The sequence below is a fragment of the Vanacampus margaritifer genome, chromosome 20 (assembly GCF_051991255.1).
Source record: "Vanacampus margaritifer isolate UIUO_Vmar chromosome 20, RoL_Vmar_1.0, whole genome shotgun sequence".
Classification (NCBI taxonomy): domain Eukaryota; kingdom Metazoa; phylum Chordata; class Actinopteri; order Syngnathiformes; family Syngnathidae; genus Vanacampus; species Vanacampus margaritifer.
The window spans coordinates 11,164,552-11,183,130 of NC_135451.1; the positions used below are offsets into that span (position 1 = coordinate 11,164,552).

General features: G+C 36.9%; 1 protein-coding gene across 2 annotated transcripts in view; it reads right to left on the reverse strand.

Annotated features, from left to right (window-relative positions):
• Nucleotides 1-18,579, reverse strand: part of reck (reversion-inducing-cysteine-rich protein with kazal motifs) — a 32,616-nt gene that overhangs the window by 4,795 nt on the left and 9,242 nt on the right. Inside the window, exons 2-19 of one of the 2 annotated variants that reach the window (XM_077554534.1) lie at nt 15,778-15,836; nt 12,733-12,807; nt 12,312-12,348; nt 12,087-12,172; nt 11,951-11,998; nt 11,300-11,333; nt 10,962-11,159; nt 10,575-10,839; nt 8,726-8,899; nt 8,225-8,437; nt 7,365-7,501; nt 7,097-7,240; nt 6,832-7,020; nt 5,194-5,316; nt 3,556-3,727; nt 1,845-2,034; nt 1,138-1,348; nt 425-498 (exon numbers count right to left, since the gene is read on the reverse strand). In XM_077554534.1, the coding sequence (XP_077410660.1) occupies nt 425-498; nt 1,138-1,348; nt 1,845-2,034; nt 3,556-3,727; nt 5,194-5,316; nt 6,832-7,020; nt 7,097-7,240; nt 7,365-7,501; nt 8,225-8,437; nt 8,726-8,899; nt 10,575-10,839; nt 10,962-11,159; nt 11,300-11,333; nt 11,951-11,998; nt 12,087-12,172; nt 12,312-12,348; nt 12,733-12,807; nt 15,778-15,836 (2,429 nt within the window). Of the gene's footprint in view, nt 1-424; nt 499-1,137; nt 1,349-1,844; nt 2,035-3,555; nt 3,728-5,193; nt 5,317-6,831; nt 7,021-7,096; nt 7,241-7,364; nt 7,502-8,224; nt 8,438-8,725; nt 8,900-10,574; nt 10,840-10,961; nt 11,160-11,299; nt 11,334-11,950; nt 11,999-12,086; nt 12,173-12,311; nt 12,349-12,732; nt 12,808-13,321; nt 13,406-15,777; nt 15,837-18,579 lie in introns of those variants that run through there. The other variant, XM_077554535.1, reaches the window with a different exon arrangement.

Below are 18,579 nucleotides of genomic sequence, written 5' to 3' on the forward strand. Positions count from 1 at the left end.
TAGTTAAAATAATTTTTTGACATTAATAGCCGTCAATGGCAGTGAATGAATAAAAAAAAAAAAAGAGAGAAAAAAAATTATAAAAAATTCAGGGCGTCAGGCGATTAAAATATTTAGTCGTAATTAATCATATGACTTAACTAGTCAACTTGCGATAAATCACAAATTTCATATCTGTTCTAAATGTACAATAAAAAATATATAGGTTTTCCTACTCTTGTTAACAAAATTGGAAAAAAGTGTTAAACTGATAAAAATAGTTCAAATAAAATGTTGACGTTTATAGCCGTCAATGGCAGTGAATGAGTTAGTTTCACATAGCTGCCACAAGATGGTAGCAAAGTATTTAAAGCAAATAAACCATGATTCCATAAAGATAGGAAATGGATAAAAAAAAATGGAAGAAAAACTGGTGCATCCGAACCTTAGAAAAGGTGTTCATTTGTTGTTTGTTCCAGAGGACCTGCAGCATACTGGCACAAATTGGGCAGCAGGCTCCTGAAAATGGCAAATTAAGGCTCGTTATGATGCATCCTCCAAACTCTTTTCATATGCTGTACATAGTCATTTTTTGTGGCTCATCATTGGACCCCCTGCTCATTCTTAAGCATTTTTTTTTAAAATGGGTTTTACAATATACGAGTCAAATTTAGAATCTGTTTGCTCTAATTAGTCATTTGTAGCTGTTGCTTAAATATTTAAATGACTGTAAAATCGATGTATGTTAATTTCCATTTGTCTGTATTTTTTGCAACATGGACCTGGTTGATCTCGTTTACTCTGCTGCCACCTGCTGGCCGTTATTGTAATAACAACCATTACTTCAAGCATTCTCCTCAGTTCAGAGGCTGCATCAAAGCCTTTGTATGCTCTAGCATGAAAACAAAACAAAAACTTATAAATATGCTTTTGGGACAATGGCAATATTTAAAATAGAACGTATTTATACGTTTTTGGGCAAAAATGTGGTAATCACATTTTCTATCATTTTAATTAAATTGTCTTTTTTCTTCAAAGCTAGTAACAGATATTTATATATGGACTGTAATCAATCTTTATTTACACTCATTTGGAATAAAGTCTCCCTTTGACGTCTTTCAATAAAATCTTACTTTGTGAAAAAGTTGAAAAACTCACCTGGGGGCGTGATAGGCTGGCAGCCCGGAGGCGACAGACGTGGACAGGAAATTAGACTGCAGGCAGAGTCAGCTGCCGTTCCAGACATGGCCCCCACGGCTTGACAGTGTCCCTCGTAGTCGAGAGCCACGCGGTCTGAGTAGGCCTCACACACCGTATTATACGTCTCGCCGTTGTGGCCACAAACTTGCTGCCGCTGCTTGCAGGCTTCCTAAAAACAAATAACTCTAATTAACTCACCGGCTGTAACATTACGTACTACCTATCTAAAACAAAAACTAACAAACTCATTTGATTCACTCCCAGCCGTTTTTAGTGAAGCAACCCCCTTCGCTCCCGGCTGTTTTAATGGATTTTGACTGATTTTGCAAGGCAATTGCTATAAAAACATGGAACTCACCAAAAGAAATATTTGAGTGTCTTCTTTCATCACGAAAAAAAAGTATATTTCTATCTGTTTCCGTTTTGCAGCAATTAGCATTAGAATATAGCTAATATAGCCCTGGTTGATCTCCTACACTCTGCTGCCACCTGCTGGCCGGTTTTGTAATAACTACCATTGTTTTAAGCGACCTCTTCAAAGCCTTCTGTATGCTCTTCCATAAAAAAAAAAAACATTTAAAAAAACATTCATTTTTGGGAGTGCAGGACAAAGTATTAAAAACGCATTTATACGTTTTTGGGTTTGAATGTGATTCTTCCCTCACCTGACAGTGGCCCATATAGGCAAGCGTTTTCCCAGCTTGCTGTAGATGGCACAGACTGGTGTGAATGAGACCGTCAGTATCGCAGACCGGCTCCACACTGTTCTTGTCACAGGCCAACTGCCGGCCGACGCATTCGTACTGCAGGCAGTCCGACAAGTCGCTCAGGCAAACTTGATATTTTGGGATGCACCTAGAAACACAGTTGAATTTGATTTCAGGGATGCCAAGATTCCCGTCGAGTTCTTTCAAGTCGGAACCAGCAGCTAATTTATGAGCAAGAGGTGTTTTTGTGTGTGTAGTGTTTACACTTAGTAAAAGAAAACTGCTTAGACCAGCGCATGTTTGTGAGTTTCTTCAATCAAATCCATCCAATCACGCAGTGATGACTGCATGCATGTTCCTTTGATCGCCGTGCCAGGAAAAAAGAGTTTAAGGATTTTTTTTTTCCTGGGGGGGGATCACAGACATCATGGAGTGTGAATGAAAGTGGTAAACCCGCATGAGCGTGTGTGAATTTGTATGAAGAATGTTTTCCAGACCACATCGATGGTTAAAGTGAAAATCCTCAAGCTTTGAGCAGTGTGGACATCATAACATTCCGCAACATCAGTTTTTTTTTTTTTTTGGTAGTGCTAGCCTTTGTTTGCCTTAAAAAAATAAAAAAAATAAAATAAATAATAATACACATTTTTCTTATACTTATATCGGTCTGAAAAAAAAATGGTACAAAACTACGGAAGAAAAAAAAACAACTCCTGTTTTTCTAACAAATTTTTGTGGGGAGTTTTGTTTTGTTTTTGAATACATTTTTTTTTTTAATTTTCAGTTTTTCTGAATATTTTTTATGTTTTACTGGGAAAAAAAATTCTGTCCAAAAATATTCAGAAAAACAGGCTGAAAAACATTATTCAGAAAAACAGGAGGAAAAATTACCCAGAAAAATAATTAAAAAAAACAGAGCTGGTGTTCTGTTTTTCAGGGTATTTTTTTATTTTTATTATTATGCTATTATTATTTTATTATTATTTATTTTTATTTACCTCTGAACTCCAAGTGACAAGCAGACTCGCTAATAGCGGAAGCGGATACTTTCCCGCATACCTCCATATGCAATAAGATGGCCATATTTACTCAATGTCTCTCAATAAAGGAATTCATGTGTATACTGTATTGTGGTTTGTTCTCTAATCTCTGAGGGAAACCCCCTTTAAAAATATTCAGAAAACAACAAAAAAATATTCAGAAAAACAGAAAAATAATTATTTTATAAAACAGGGGAAAATTACTCAGAAAAACAGAAAAAAACATATTTAGAAAAACAGGAAAATATTTTTTTTTATAACAGGAAAAAAAATACAAAAAAAAAAACAAGGAAGAAAAATATTCAATAAAATATTCAATAAAAACTCAAAAAAACAAAGCTCCCCCCAAAAAGTTGTCAGAAAAACATAAATATATATATATATATATATATATATATATATATTTATTTATTTTTTCAAACAAAATATAACAAAAAGGGAACTTTAGAAAGGAATGACTTGCGTCAAATCTGCTGCAAGCCTTGCCCACATGAAACTCGAAAAATATTGAGCGGAAAATGCCATAGATGTCTTAATAATAGGTTTGTCCCGAACTGTGAGGTTTCCTCTATTTGTCAATGTCATGACTTGCTGAGTTTGAGCTCAGAATAGACATCAGCTATACCAACCTCTGGTTTCTCTGGCAAGGTTTACTGCCGCAGGGATTAGTGAAACGGCACTGGCCAAACACAAACTGATGGTCCATGAAACGCATACAGCGAGCCACACAGGCACTTGGATACGTGCGGCCGTTGGAAGCGCACACAGGGATGAAGTGGTCCGGACAGTTACATGGAAGACCTGAGGAAAGAAGCCAGTTAGCCTTGACTGGAAACTGTAGATTGGCTAAATGCCATTATCAGATTACAAATACACGGTATATGTGCACATGGGCTAGCAGTTAGCTAGCTGCCTTTAGCTGCCCCGCAGTTAGCATGTTCTCCTTTTCCAAAAACATGTTAGCTTAATGGTTGTTTGGCTATATGTGCCTTGAATATGGCTAGCAACCAGCGAATGAGCGCTTTCGAAAGTGGATTGGGTCACAAGAATGGATAAGTCTAAGGTTTGTTGAGGTTACTCGCATTCTAAATTTACGCATCGGAAAAATGTTATCATAGCTGTCTGAATAGATAATTTCAAGCTAGGCTTGGTTTGTTTTCCCAGATGCAAGTGTATTTACAGAATTGAGGGATAACCGTTGACCACAACAGAAGGCAAACATTTTGTTTAGTATTTTTAGCTGAGCTAGGACAAAATATCAACATTATGATACGTCGATACTGCCCATCATCCGAGTATGTTGAGTTTGACTTTTTAAAGGGGAAGTCAACCCTTTTTTTTTTTTTACAATAATATATTCTATGCAGCCCCACTCGTCTAAATATTGTGGTTAATATTGCGTTTGTTATATGGAATATGAGTTAAGCAGCAAAATCCAGCCGTTTTTTAATCCATTTCAAGGGCCGGCCATTTTGTCGACTAAAGATGACATCAATGTTGCTCAAATCTTAGGTAACAACCAATTACAGCGCAGCTTCGGAAAACAAGTGAGCTGTGATTGGTCGTTGCCTGAGCTCTGAGCAACATTGATGTCATCTTCAGTGACAGCAAGTGGCAAAATGGCCGCCTCCTTGGATGGATAAAAACGGCTGGATTTTGCTCCATAACTAATATTCCCCAAATGTAATATTAATCAGAATGTCATGTTTTGAGTAGTGAGGTCACATATAATTGTCAAGAAATGTTTAAGGCTGACTTTCAAACGTGTACAAAACCGAATAACACTTCAACATGTTGGCCAAAAATGGACTTTAGGCAGCATGTTGGCAAAGCTTTTCAACATAAAAGTCTTGATGAGTTACTACATTTTAATTAAACTTATCTTCATCTGTTGCAGTGAGTGACAATTTGTAATCATGACTATCTTGTGTAGTCTACAATGAACTGAAAAAAAAAAAAGACCCGATACCGATCTCATGTCAGTGCTTTGGACGCAAGAACTGGCTCGACATCAACCAAACTAGGTTTATGATTGTGCGGGATATCAGAGTAACCTGATGTAAACCTACGCAAGCAGATGAAGAACAAACAAACTGCACGGAGAAATCCTGCACACAGATTGAAACCTCAATATCTTGCTTGCTTTCTCTGTTGATTAAACTGGTATCTAACAGCTTTAGTATATTATAAATAATACCGAGAAGGACGATGACAAACAGATATAGAACATTGTGTATGTTTCACCCTCTCACTTGACAAGCACATACCAGTAAAATGTAGGTGGTCGTCATCTGAGCTCTCAATGTTGAGACATTCTCTGTCAGAACAGATGGGGTGGCCAGCAAAGCAGAAGCAGGTGTCGCAGTCCAGCCTATAAGATACCCCGTGATCTGGTGAAGATAGAAAAAAAAAGCATACAGACAACTTGAAAAATTAGAAGAGCGCACGATGAATGCTACAATGTGAAAAAACTGTCAACCCAGATACAAGACAGGGAAGCAAACAACTTTAATTGAAAGCCAACATAAAACAATGCCTGGCATATAATAACTAAATCCAAAAAAACATAAACGTGCCACAGGCATTCTCTAAAAACAACAACTTGGTTTTACTGTGACGGTAGCACGTTATTTTTTAGAGCAACTACCCGTAATCTGTCTCAATTCCCAACAAAACACCCTTTGGCATCGGTTTTAGTTTAACTTTAGCAAGAATCCTTCGAGTCAGAAAACAGGAAAATAAAATTACTAATAGCATGGTCGTTTAAAAAAAAGCCTTTAAAAAAAATTGGATAAAAGTTTTACTATAAATGGCTGTTTAAAAAAATAAACACCTTACTATGCATGGTCATTTACAACAACAACAAAAAAATCAGCCTTAGCTGCCTTACTTGTTTAAAAAATAAAATACACTTTATTATTATACAGTATACACGGTCGTCAAAAAAAAAAAAACGCATTGCATTTTTGGGGTTGTTTTTTAAATGCCTTGGTCGTTTAAAAAAAAAAAAAGTCGCCTTACAATGGTCATCTTTTCAAAAACACTTTACATTTCTGTACATTTCAACAATTTCATGGTCATTTAAAAAAGAAAAAAACGCCTTACTTTATATACATGGTCATCTAAAAAAATATACCGCTTATGTGGTCATTTTAAAAAAATTAGCAAAAAACACCTTACTATGGTCATTTTGAAAAAAGAACGCCCTATATACATGGTCGTTTTTTAAAATTTTTATTTTATTTTATTTTATTTTTTTATTTTTCTTCTTTTTTTTTTTCTTAAAGCTCAGTATTGATCATTCGATTTGACATTATCATTGCTCTCCTTTTTTTATTTTTTGTTAAAAAAAATAGATATATATTTTTATTTTTTTTATTTTTTATATATATATATTTTTTTTTGTATGTGGGTGATTATGTGTATGTGCGTGTGTGTGTGCGTGCGTGCGTGCGAGCGTGTGTGTATTCATCAGTTCACCTAAAGCCTATTAAAAAAAAATCCCATACTAATAATATAATATAATAATAAATTGCCAAATGCAGAAACATCAACGTAAGTTATCACGATGTGGTGGCTCTCGCTAACAGACAGAATTAAGTAACCAGAATTAGGTTAAAAAATTCTTTTTGCAAATTCATTCTTTTTTCATTTTTTGTTTTTTTTAAATAAAAGCTTTACTACTATTCATGATCATTTACAAAAAAGAAAAAGAAAAAATAAGCAGCCTTACCTAGTCATGTTTTTTTTTTTTTTTTTAAAAACTAAACACCTGACTCAGGGAATTTGAGATGGTCAAAAGTCATTGCTGCATTGCTAATGTGAAGGATATGCGGTTTGTGGGGCAACACATGATATATAAAAAAAAAAAGCACCCCCACAAAAGATCATTCAGCAGCACTTACTCATCTTCTGTCCTCCGACAATGCAAGCCTTGTCGGTGTCCACACAAGGCATCTCCGCGCAGTTCTCCAGGCGGCCGCTGGCACCGCAAGTGCAGACCTCGTAGCAGCCGGCCGGGCCGGTGCGAGTCGGCACTTGTAAGCGAGCGTCCTGCTGCACCAGAAAGTCTGAAGCCTCGCAGAGTTTACATCCTGGAAACGGACAACAAAACTCATCAATACGCCGTTCGGCTGAATGTGTTCGGCGTTGGCGTGAATGCGGTCCTACCTGGCACGCAGAGAAATGGCTGACAGTTGAGTTCATCAAGGCAGCCCTTCCTGTTGACTTGGCATAAGTGGTTGCTCGGGCAGGGGTTAGGGTTGCATGGGTGGATGACCTCTTCAACGACGTTGTTGCCCAGAGTACTTGGGGCTGATGGAGTAAACAAATATTTAAAATTTTTGGGGGTATTTCAGATGATATCCACGATCCATCAACCTTTTAGACGATGGTTTGTTTGTCTTTTTTTTCTCTGTACTGTACATTTTTCACTCACTGAGGTATCTGTGGAGGGGAATGCAGCGTTCAGGGTCATCAATGGGTGACAGAAGCTCACATATCCTCTCAGGAGTTTGTCCGTCGTGGAAACGTTTTCTGTCCCCACACTGGGTCAGGATTTCCACACAATCCGATCTTTTGACCCAACAAAAAAATATGGTCGAGTGAAAATGTAAAACGTACAGTAAATGTGTGTTGTAAAATTACAGAAGGATTTTTTTTTAGACCGATATATATATATATATATAAAAAAAAAAAATATATATATATATATATATATATATATATATACATACATCGGTCGAAAAAGAAAAATCCTTCTGTAATTTTACAACACACACATATAGATATATATATATAAAGTAAATAAATACATTTCAATGGCCGTCAATTATAAGCAGATTTGCTCTATTCATGCCTCGATCTGGTCCCTGTTCAGAAAACGACAGGTCCATAGAATAAACCTATCAAAAAATGTCATTATAGATTTAGTATTTAAGAATACAAGGTTATGGTATACTAGGATTATGTGTAATTAATAGTGAGACCAGTGTCACTTTTGTACTACTGCTGTAAATGGTCAGACTACATAAAGGTAAAAATAATGTAACGTGTTACTTTTCTATTATACAACATCAACTTTGTATACACGCCACTGACGCATTTCAAAATTCCAATTCATTACAAAAACATATCTTCTTATTGTGGTCAACAGGTTTAAGATTTAAAGATTCACCCCCAGTAAAAAAAATATCTATATTGACGTCTATAGACGTCACTGGCACTTCATCTTAAAAAAAAAAGTTTGGACACAACATTTTAATACTATTTTAATGATAATAAAGCTGGCCGACTTACTTGCATATGACGCTCCCTCTCGACTTGCTATGACAGGGTTTGATCTGCAGAGAGCAAGCAACCGCCTTCCACATATCCGGCAGACACTTCCTGATGTCTAGCACCGGAATGTTCATAAAAGGCATCTTGATCGTTCCATTGGACCACAGCTTGATATCATTCATAGCTCCCTGGTCCGACTGCATGTTACAGCTGCGAAACAGCTCTGTCGGCCTGCGGACGGAGATAATAGAAGGCGTCCGTCGGTCTCAACAGAGTGAGCTAATTGGTGCTTCAAAGCAGGAGTAGCTTCTATCGAGACATTTTGGGTGTGTTCCATCAAGCTTTGTTTATCTTGAGCAACTGTTTGCGCGTTTGTGTGTTGACATGCGTCGTGAACTTAACTGAAAATAAATATACTCCAGTTTCTCGTTTAACTCTGGGATAGCAATCTTCTAATTTGGCAAGTATAAAAAAAAAACAGTTATTGGTAAAATGTGTTCTTGTGCTAGTGAGTCTGACCTATTGTTGAAGTTGGTGCAATAGGAGAGATCCTTGCACCCCAACTGGCAGGGCTCTCTGACATCAGCCAGGCAGTTGATCAGTTCCGTCTCCACCGGGTTGTACTCGCACAGCTGGTCAAAGTCTTGCCATGTCTGGCTGCCCCAGTTTGTGCTAATTTCTTGACACATGTCCCTGTCAGAGCAAATAGATGGGAATTAAAACAAGGGAAGTGACACGTGTTTGAGCCTTGTCCATTAAAGTATGACCAACCCCCACCCCTTCTCCTTCTTCAGGAAAATGGTTGGATGCCAACAATCATGGATATAAACATCAATAACAATGTGATGCTGTTAAATATAACCATAGCCAATTCGGTTAGCCAGTAGCTTAGTTAGCTAAGTTAGCGCTGTGGTGTTTGTAGAACTTGTCAACTGTCGACCAAGTCGTCCACCACAATTAAAATGAAGAGCCGATGTGTTACTAGATAAGCTAAAGGTTAGCCTAGCTTATTCTATTTCACCTTGTACTCTCGTATTTTGTATTTTCTCTCTGTCTAGCTAAGCTAGCTCTGTGGCGAGCTTCACAAATGGAGGAAAAAGTTTTAGTAGGACTTAACTAACTTATTTGTCACAAAAAAATAAACAAAGGCGGTGTGGTTACTAGATAAGCTAATAGGATAGCCTAGCTTATTCTAGTTCAGCTTGTACTCTCGTACTTTGTATTTTCCCTATAGCTAAGCTAGCTCTGTGGCTAGCGTCACAAATGGAGGAGAAAGACTGTTTGTAGAACTTGTCAAGTTTAACCAAGTCATTCGGCTTATTAAAAATTAAGAAGCGATGTCGTTACTAGACAAGCTAAAGGTTGGCCTAGCTTATTCTATTTCATTTTGTACTCGGTGTGTCTGGAAACCCTGTGGCACGATGTTGCCTCTGAAAGAGGATAAACTTATTTGTCCTCTTTGCGTGTTCCAAAACTTGAAGACAGATTTAATGTAAGAAAAAACACCTTTGCAAAAATGATTTTAATCTAACAGAGATCTCTGGACATCATGACAATCTCCAATTCATCACTTAACAGGTGGAATTCAGAGCGCCGAATGTGCCTCTTCCGCGTGTAAAATGGCTTCTTATAGTTAAAACCGACCGCCTCTCTTTCATTTGTAGACAAAACATACTCTCTGGGTACTTTTCCATGAGCGATGGCGAAAACAGAGTCAGGGGTGCGTGTTCAAAACAGATTCTGTTTTCAAGGACCAAATGTGTTTTCCCACAGAGAAGGAACTTCTAGACCATATAATATGTCCCAGCTTAAGGTCAAATTATACTGAGTTCAACACTACTTGCTATCCACGTCCACAAAACATTTCGACAAGGTTAATATAAAGAATTAAAATGTTAACAATGTATAACAATGGTTAATATGTGAAATGAAGTATTAAAAATGTTAATAATATCTAACACCTCTCACAGTTTAAATTGGGCTCTATAGCCGACTTCTGTTTGAAGGCAACGATTGTCAGGAGATATGTGTGCCGTGTCATCTTAAATACACTACATGCTGAGACCAGAAATGTCAGGCAGTCCAAATTTTAACTTTGACTTCAGATCATCAGAAATATACTAAAAGCAAAAATTTTAATACAGATCGCTATTTTTGGATCAAACAACTGATTACAAAAAACGTTAGGCAAGAGCCAAGCTGAGACAGCTTGTTTGTTTGTTAGCCATAAACTGCCTGCCATTACTACTGTTGGAATTATGCAACAGAGTCTGGTAAACATTAAGCAAAGCGCAATATTAACTTTAAAATCTTTCCAAGGTTGAAATAGTTTAATGCGTAGCATTATATAGTGAGCAGACTGTGGTACCTGCAGAGTGAGGTGTTGGCCTTGGAGCAACAGTGCAGTTTGGCACAATCCATTTTGGCAGTTAGTGGGATTTCTTTTTCAGTTGGGGACGGGGGATGGGCGCTTCCCAGAAAGCACTGCCACATGGGATCTTGGGGGAGAGGCTGGGAACCGCACTCGTCGATCAAACCCTCCATGATCTCATGCTCTGTGCTCAAGGTACGGAGGATTCGCCGGCAAGCCGTTTGGCAGTGGGGAGCCTCTGCTCGGTCACAGCAGTACAGACCTGGAGGAGAGGGGATTTGGACAAATCAATAATCTAATATATTATATCATCTAAATTGTACAATAAAGTGGACATTGGAAAATCGTACTTGCGCCGACTGTACATATGAAGTTGGAACTTACTGTCTATAGGGCTGCGTATTGGGTAGGACTTGGTGAAATTGCTGACGCAGCTGAGCAGCTGAGCACTGTGGCTCTGACAGTACTCTTTGACGGCGTTGATTTGAGACACTGTGGGGGTTGAGTCTGTCCTGAAGATGGCCTGACAGTACTCCCTACAGGTGGTGTGACGTCCCGCATAGCTGCAACACGTGGAGCCCACTAGAGGGCCACAGGCAAACACAATGTAGCGGTCACATATTGTATACTCTATAAAGTACATATTAGTGATGGAGTTATATTTTGATTGTGATTAATAATGTTGGACTCGAGCCCTATTGTTAGTAGTGTAGTAAACTTACTTTCATTTTTGGTGATACAGCTGTGTAGAGGATTCTGGAAGAAGAGAAAAAAAAGTAAAAGTAAAAAAATTAATTAAATAAAAAAAAGATAAAATAAATATATATTGATATTTAATTCTATTTTTTAATTTATAGATTTTTGTATTTATTTCAACATTCATATTTAGTTTATTTTTTTTAATCTCGTTTTTTATTTGTGTATTTATTTTTACTTTTATTTATTTAGGGATATATATCAGTGTTTCCCACACCATGTTAATACTTGGGCGGGCCACTTTTCAAAGTGTGAAAGTACTTTTCAAGAAAATTTAATAAAAAAATATATATTAAAAAAAAAAACATGTCACGACCAGATATACCGCATGTAACATTAGTTCGCCGTCACTCACGAGTGGATCATGAGGTTAGAGGAGACGCAAGTAGCAGGACTGAGGCCCCTCGACCCCACCCCCTGAGTGGGAAACACTGTACTGTATGTAACGACTGTTAAATAAAATATAATAAAATATAAGTAAACAACAAGCATAATTAGAAATTGCCCAATTTGAATTGATTATGTCTTATTCCTAAAAAAAAATAAAAAGATCTACCCCATTATGTGACTTTTATTTTTAAGTTGATGACTTTTGCATGCATGCTCTGTCGACTTACCTCTGTGACTTTTTTGCATACTTTTGTCAGGTCATTTTTGGATGATGCCTGTAAAGAAAATCAAACGCAGAAGCACAGGATAACATTGTATCTGGAAAACAAAGTTAAGACACGATTTATTTACAGTTCTGCATACCTGTCTGCATTCCCGGCGGCACTCAGATGAGATAGCGAGCTCACAGCAACCGAGCCCTGCCCAGCTGTCAGACTTTCTCGAGACTCCTTTAGACCAATCAATAAATACGCTTGGATCAAAACCCCCGAAATCGTCCATAACCAAACTTTTAGCAAAAATAGCAAAAGTGGCAAAAGACTGTAAATATTGGCTTGCCAATTTCTCTCCAATGCATGATCATCTTACCTGGAAGTGTAGAGTTGATGCAAACCCACAGCTCATTCTACAGAAAATACAAATAATAATAGTGTTGTAATGTCATACAATAGAAGGTTTTAACTGAGCTTAACGCAGAGTTTGTCCATTGTGATGTACCACTTTAAGTTGTTGAAGGATATCTGATGTGTTGTGGCATGCAGTATTGCAATACAGCCATCCGGAGCTTGTATAAACAGACTTAAGAATCATTCTTCTTCCTTGAGTCATGACCTACATCATCACCCATGCCGCCGCCCTCATCAATCATGTTCCGCCTAAATGCTAAACATAAACTAATCTGTTCGAACGCAGCAGCTCCGCTTACCTTAATGGCTTTGACATGTTTTTTATTTTTATTTTTTTGTGAACTCATCCCAAAACCAATTTTTTTTTTTTTTGTCATACTCACCATTGATTCCGAACAGTAACTTGGCAACCTCTGCAGGAGATGCTTCAATCGAGACTCACTCTTTATAGTGGCGAGCTGCAGGAAAAGAAAAGAGTTAATTAAAAAAAAAAAAATTATGTTGAATGTTTTCAAATGGCTTTATGCGGATTGTGGCTCAGCATTAGCATTAGCATCCAATCGAGGATAGCTTACGGTTTAGCCGTGCTAATTTGGGGAAAATAACTGGTAATAATAACACCTAATATATATATATATATATATATATATATATATATATATATATATATATATATATATTTCTTTATTTATATATATATATATATATATATATATATTTATTTATTTTATTTTTTTACATTATACTATCTCTGTAAAAGCCTTGTATCTACAATACAGGCCAAGTTTGGACACACACCTCATTTAATGTGTTTGCTTTATTCTCATGACTATTTACATTGTAGATTCTCACTGAAAGCATCAAAACTAAGAATGAACACATATGCAGTTATGTACTTAACAAAAAAAAAAAAAGTGAAATAACTGAAAACATTGTTTTGATGACTGCTTTGTACACTTTAGGCATTCTCACCTGTGGGAACTCCTTTAATACTGTTGGAAAACCATTTCAGGTGACGACTCTCGAAGCTCATCGAGGGAATGCCAAGAGTGTGCAAAAAAAAAAAAAAAATCATCAGAGTAAAGAGGGACTATTTTGAAGAAACTAGAATATAAGACATGTTTTCAATTATTTCACCTTTTTTTTTTTTAAGTACATAACTCCACATGTGTTCATTCATAGTTTTGATGCCTTCAGTGAGAATCTACAATGCAAATAGTCATGAAAATAAAGAAAATGCATGCATGAGAAGGTGAAACTTTTGGCCTGTACTGTATCTAGCTAGCTAGCTTTCTAGCTAGCTCGATAGCTCGATAGATAGAGAGATAGATAGATAGAGCTAGCTAGCTACAGCTAGCTAAATAGATAGAGCTAGTAAGCTAGCTAGGCCAGATATATTTGGCCTTTACAGAGATAGTAATGTAAAAAAAAAAAAAGACAAATATAAGGTGTTGTGTTTCACTTCTAGTAAGACAGAAAAGCAACACAAGATTGAGTATTTTATAACAATATAATATTTTATAACAACTTTTTAGATATATATATATATATAGATATATCGCGCTAGCTAGCTAGCATTTTTTGTTTTTGTTTTTGCTCAAGTCATATTGATGTAAAGCAACAGATGTGAAAATAGTTAGCCCACAGATAAGTTCACTTAAACATCAGTTTTGAATCCGAGACAGCGGTGCACACATGGTGTCGTGTGTGCAGTCACTGCCTAGCGTGATGTAAGCTTCACACGTTCACATCATATTGGGCATAAGCTAGTTATTTATTAGAAATGACATGAAAAAAAAAAAAAAACGCCTGTGGGGATAAAGAATAGAAGGGGGAAAAAAATGCTAGAAGATTGGAATGTGATAATCATGTGTCACCCTTGTCGTTTTTGTTAAAAACATCTCAAAATGGCTGTTTTGATTTGGAAGGACATCTGACTGTAGCAGAAAATAGCCACAAGGAAGAGATGTGTTTTCAACACTATTTTTTTTTTCTTCCATTGGATGAGAACAAACGTCCTCAAAAGCAAAAACAGTAGCTGTATTTGGACATTCGTGTAAGTTGAAAAGACCACTACTGTGCTGACTTGGACTACTTTGACAACAAAGGAAAAACTCAAGACCAAGCAGCACAGCGATGCCTTCGTTTATTATTAAAGACAGTGAACCAAGACGCCATTTCATTGAGGTCCATTTCAAGACTGATGGCTTCTTTCATTAGAGTGGATACTACGGAGCCAGCGAACAGCGCGCGTCTTTGGGGAGAAAAAAAATAAAATATTGAGACGATAATGCGACGTGCCATCAAAGGCTGACGAATCAGCAGGTTTTCATTTCGTCAAGTCAAAAAGAGTTGAGTCTGATGAGTTATTCTCTGTCCTTGTATTTGTTTCCAGCTAAATCAGACTCACTTGTTTACGAACTCCTCAAAGTTTTTTTTTTTTGCGTGTCAGATGGGCTGTAAGGTTACTCGCAAGTAGTTGATGAATAATTGGTCATTTTTTTCTTTCTGAAGTGCCATGCGCTACGTAAAAAAAAAAATTGTAGAAAGACTTTCTTTGCTTTGCGCAAAACGCCTGCTCTAGGAGTTCAGCGTGGCGATAGTAGCAAGCCTTCCACCGCGTGGCTTGTCAAAAACAGCTCCTGTTTCGCGAAACTTGACGAGCGCAAACTCAAACTGGCATTGAACAAGCTAGCTAGCTACTGAAACTTAGCTAGCTAGCTAGCTAGCTAGCTAAGTTTCAGTCCTATGATCACTAAATTAAAAACAGCAACCAAATTAGGATAAGCCCTTTTGATTCATTCATGAGTGTAATTATGTTGTAAATATAGCTAAAATGGGTGTAACCGCTAAACGGGAACTCTCATTTGATGTAAAATAGAACTGTTGATTAGAATACGTGCCTGGCACTGACACCCCCCCCCCCCCCGTCCCCCCCTACACCACTCCAACATTTTGAGGTGACTGCACTTGTAAAAGACCATCGTCCTTCATTCTCCATCTTTTTGATCCTCATCTATTTCTTCCTCCTTTTCCTCTTTTGTGGCATTTGCTAAAAGATGCAAGAAACCACTTCCTCAACACGTCCACTCCAAGCGCCATGAATTGGACTCGGCCTGTTTGCTGGTTGCGTCCCAAAAAAAAAAAAAGAAAAAAAAAAAGAAGCTTTCTTTGCGCTTCATTTCATCATGTCCTGTTTTGTTAAGGAGGTCACGGTGGCGGATTCCGAACGGGACATTGGTGTCACCTGCCCCTAATTGAAGCAGGGTGAGAGAGAACTTTTACTCTGTACTTCAAAGAGTAAAAATGCACACACACTAAAAACAACTTTACGCTACCCCTCCCCTTCAAAAGCTTCTATTCAGGGGCCAACAAATGGACTGTGGAATGGATTAGAGTGCCTGCGTGCGCTGCGTGTGCGCTCGTACCTGATCGCAAGCTTCTTTGCAAGGGGAGAACTCGGCGGCATGATGGCAACAGGAGGGATCTGAAAGCACACACACAATTGGTATTTACTAGGGAAATTTTGATGAATATCGGTATCGGCCTTTAAAAAAAAAAATCTCAAGGAACTAGTTATTAAAATTTTTAGTTAACTTTATAAGAGATGCTGCTGACCCTGGGAACCGTCTGAACCTTTTCTTTTTGTTCGACATGAAAACAAAGATATGCGAAAGTTTAAGATTTCAGATATTTTTGAATTTTGGAAAAAAAATATTTACTGTTAAAAGCTATAGAGAGCTACGGTATTTATTTGTTTAAGTTTCCATTCAACTATTTAAGACGTACTGATAACCTTGGGAGCTTCCTGAACATTTTTGATAGAAATTTAGGATGCCTATTGTCTAAGATAAAAAAAAAAAAAAACTTCTACATTTTGAAGTGTGAAAAAATTGCTCAATAAACCTGCTTTAAGTGATTACAACAAAGTCAAGATTGGCATTTGTATTTATTTATTTATTTTTACTCCAATATCCCCTCACTCCCTACCTTTTTTTTTTTAAACCGAAAATGAATATCAGCTCCAAATATCGGTTATCGGCCTCTATGACTACTAAGAATCGGTATCGGCCCTGAAAAAAAAAACATATCGGTCCATCTCTAGTATTCACAATAAGAACATACTGACAGTATAAACTGACTTTTTTTTTTTCTTTTTTTCAAAATACTGGATGCTGCACTGAAAACTGTTGTCGCTCAATAAAAAATTTGAAACACAGATGTTTTTTCCAAAACCAAACATTACAATGTTGCTTTTAACAGAAAGCTCTGATGTAACCGTTTTTTTTCAAAATAACGATTATATATATACGGTATATATATAATTGCATGACAGCTTGTTTTTAACATGTCACCCGTTGCAGGACACCCCACATTTCAACACTTCATGTCATCTCTAAAAAAAAAAATAAAAAAAAAGATTGACTCACTAAATGCGAGAAACAAACACACAGAAGCAAGAGAGGGTGTGTTTTGTGGCAAGAGAGGTCCAAACCGCAGCACCGGCCCAGGGTTCCAGTAAATGTCTTGGCTCCGTTAGCTGTGGACAAACTTCACCCGCCTGCTCGATGTGGCCAAACACTTTTAACGCAGTAGTGATGTTGGACTCGACCGGACTTTTAGCTGCCCTTATGCAGTTACTCATGTTGACAGGTGAAACCTGGGGTGTGTAGACTTTTGATAACATATCTGCTTTTTTTTCATATAAGGTGCTTTATTTCCCCACTTCGAGTCACCAAACCTTTTGTTCCTGAGGCATAAAAGAAAATGAGTGCACTTGACAGGCAAGGCATTGAGAGAAAGAAACCATCACACCCACTTATCATTGTGTCGTTGTGTATGGTTAAAAACGCTGTGGTGTGTCCTCAGCTGCTTGACACGGGGGAGGGGGGGGGGTTCTGGATTCCATCAGCAGGTCCAGGCGTCTTTGATGCTTTAAGGAGGAGCAGACTTCCACCGTATGTGATTTGTGTGCGCAGTGTGTGATTTAGTACAGTGCCCATTCTAAACGGGCCTCTTTCAGAATTGGCTGGAAAGATGCTGGCAGCCGTTTCAAAGATCACTTTTGGTGTCATAAAAATGCCGCCGGAGGAGTTGTGGGCAAGATACAGAGCAGGTGAAAGGGCTGCGTCACAGTGACCATGTGACATCGCACCAGGTTGATTGGGGATCCCTTTCTGCCCCCCCAAAAAAATAAAATTGCTTGAGAAAAGCTATGTTAACTCGTTCACTGCCATTGACGGCTATAGACGTCAAAAATTCATTTGAACTATTTTTATTAGTTTCATCCTCTGACAACCTAGAATTGTTTTATTGTACATTTAGAATGGATATAAAATTTGTGATTAATCTTGAGTTAACTAGTGAAGTCATGTGATTAATTAAAATAAAATAAAAAATTATCGCCTGATGCCCCTAATAAAAAGAAAAGAAAAGGAAAGATTATTAAAAATTAGGGGCGTCAGACGATGACATTTTTTAATTGTAATTAAATCGCATGACTTCAATAGTTAACTCACGATTAATCACAAATAAAATAATAAATAATAAAAAGAAAAGAAAAGGAAAGATTATTAAAAATTAGGGGCGTCAGACGATGACATTTTTTAATTGTAATTAAATCGCATGACTTCAATAGTTAACTCACGATTAATCACAAATAAAATAATAAATAATAAAAAGAAAAGAAAAGGAAAGATTATTAAAAATTAGGGGCGTCAGACGATGACATTTTTTAATTGTAATTAAATCGCATGACTTCAATAGTTAACTCACGATTAATCACAAATAAAATAATAAATAATAAAAAGAAAAGAAAAGGAAAGATTATTAAAAATTAGGGGCGTCAGACGATGACATTTTTTAATTGCAATTAAATCGCATGACTTCAATAGTTAACTCACGATTAATCACAAATAAAATAATAAATAATAAAAAGAAAAGAAAAGGAAAGATTATTAAAAATTAGGGGCGTCAGACGATGACATTTTTTAATTGTAATTAAATCGCATGACTTCAATAGTTAACTCACGATTAATCACAAATGTTATATCTGTTCTAAATGTACAATAAAACAATTCTAGGTTGTCACATAAAGAAACAAAGTGAAACTAATATAAATAGTTCAAATGAATTTTTGACGTCTATAGCCGTCAATGGCAGCGAATGAGTTAATCAAGGTAAAACGACGAAATGTCTTTATCTGAAAAGTTTGAAAGTTAATGTTGAAA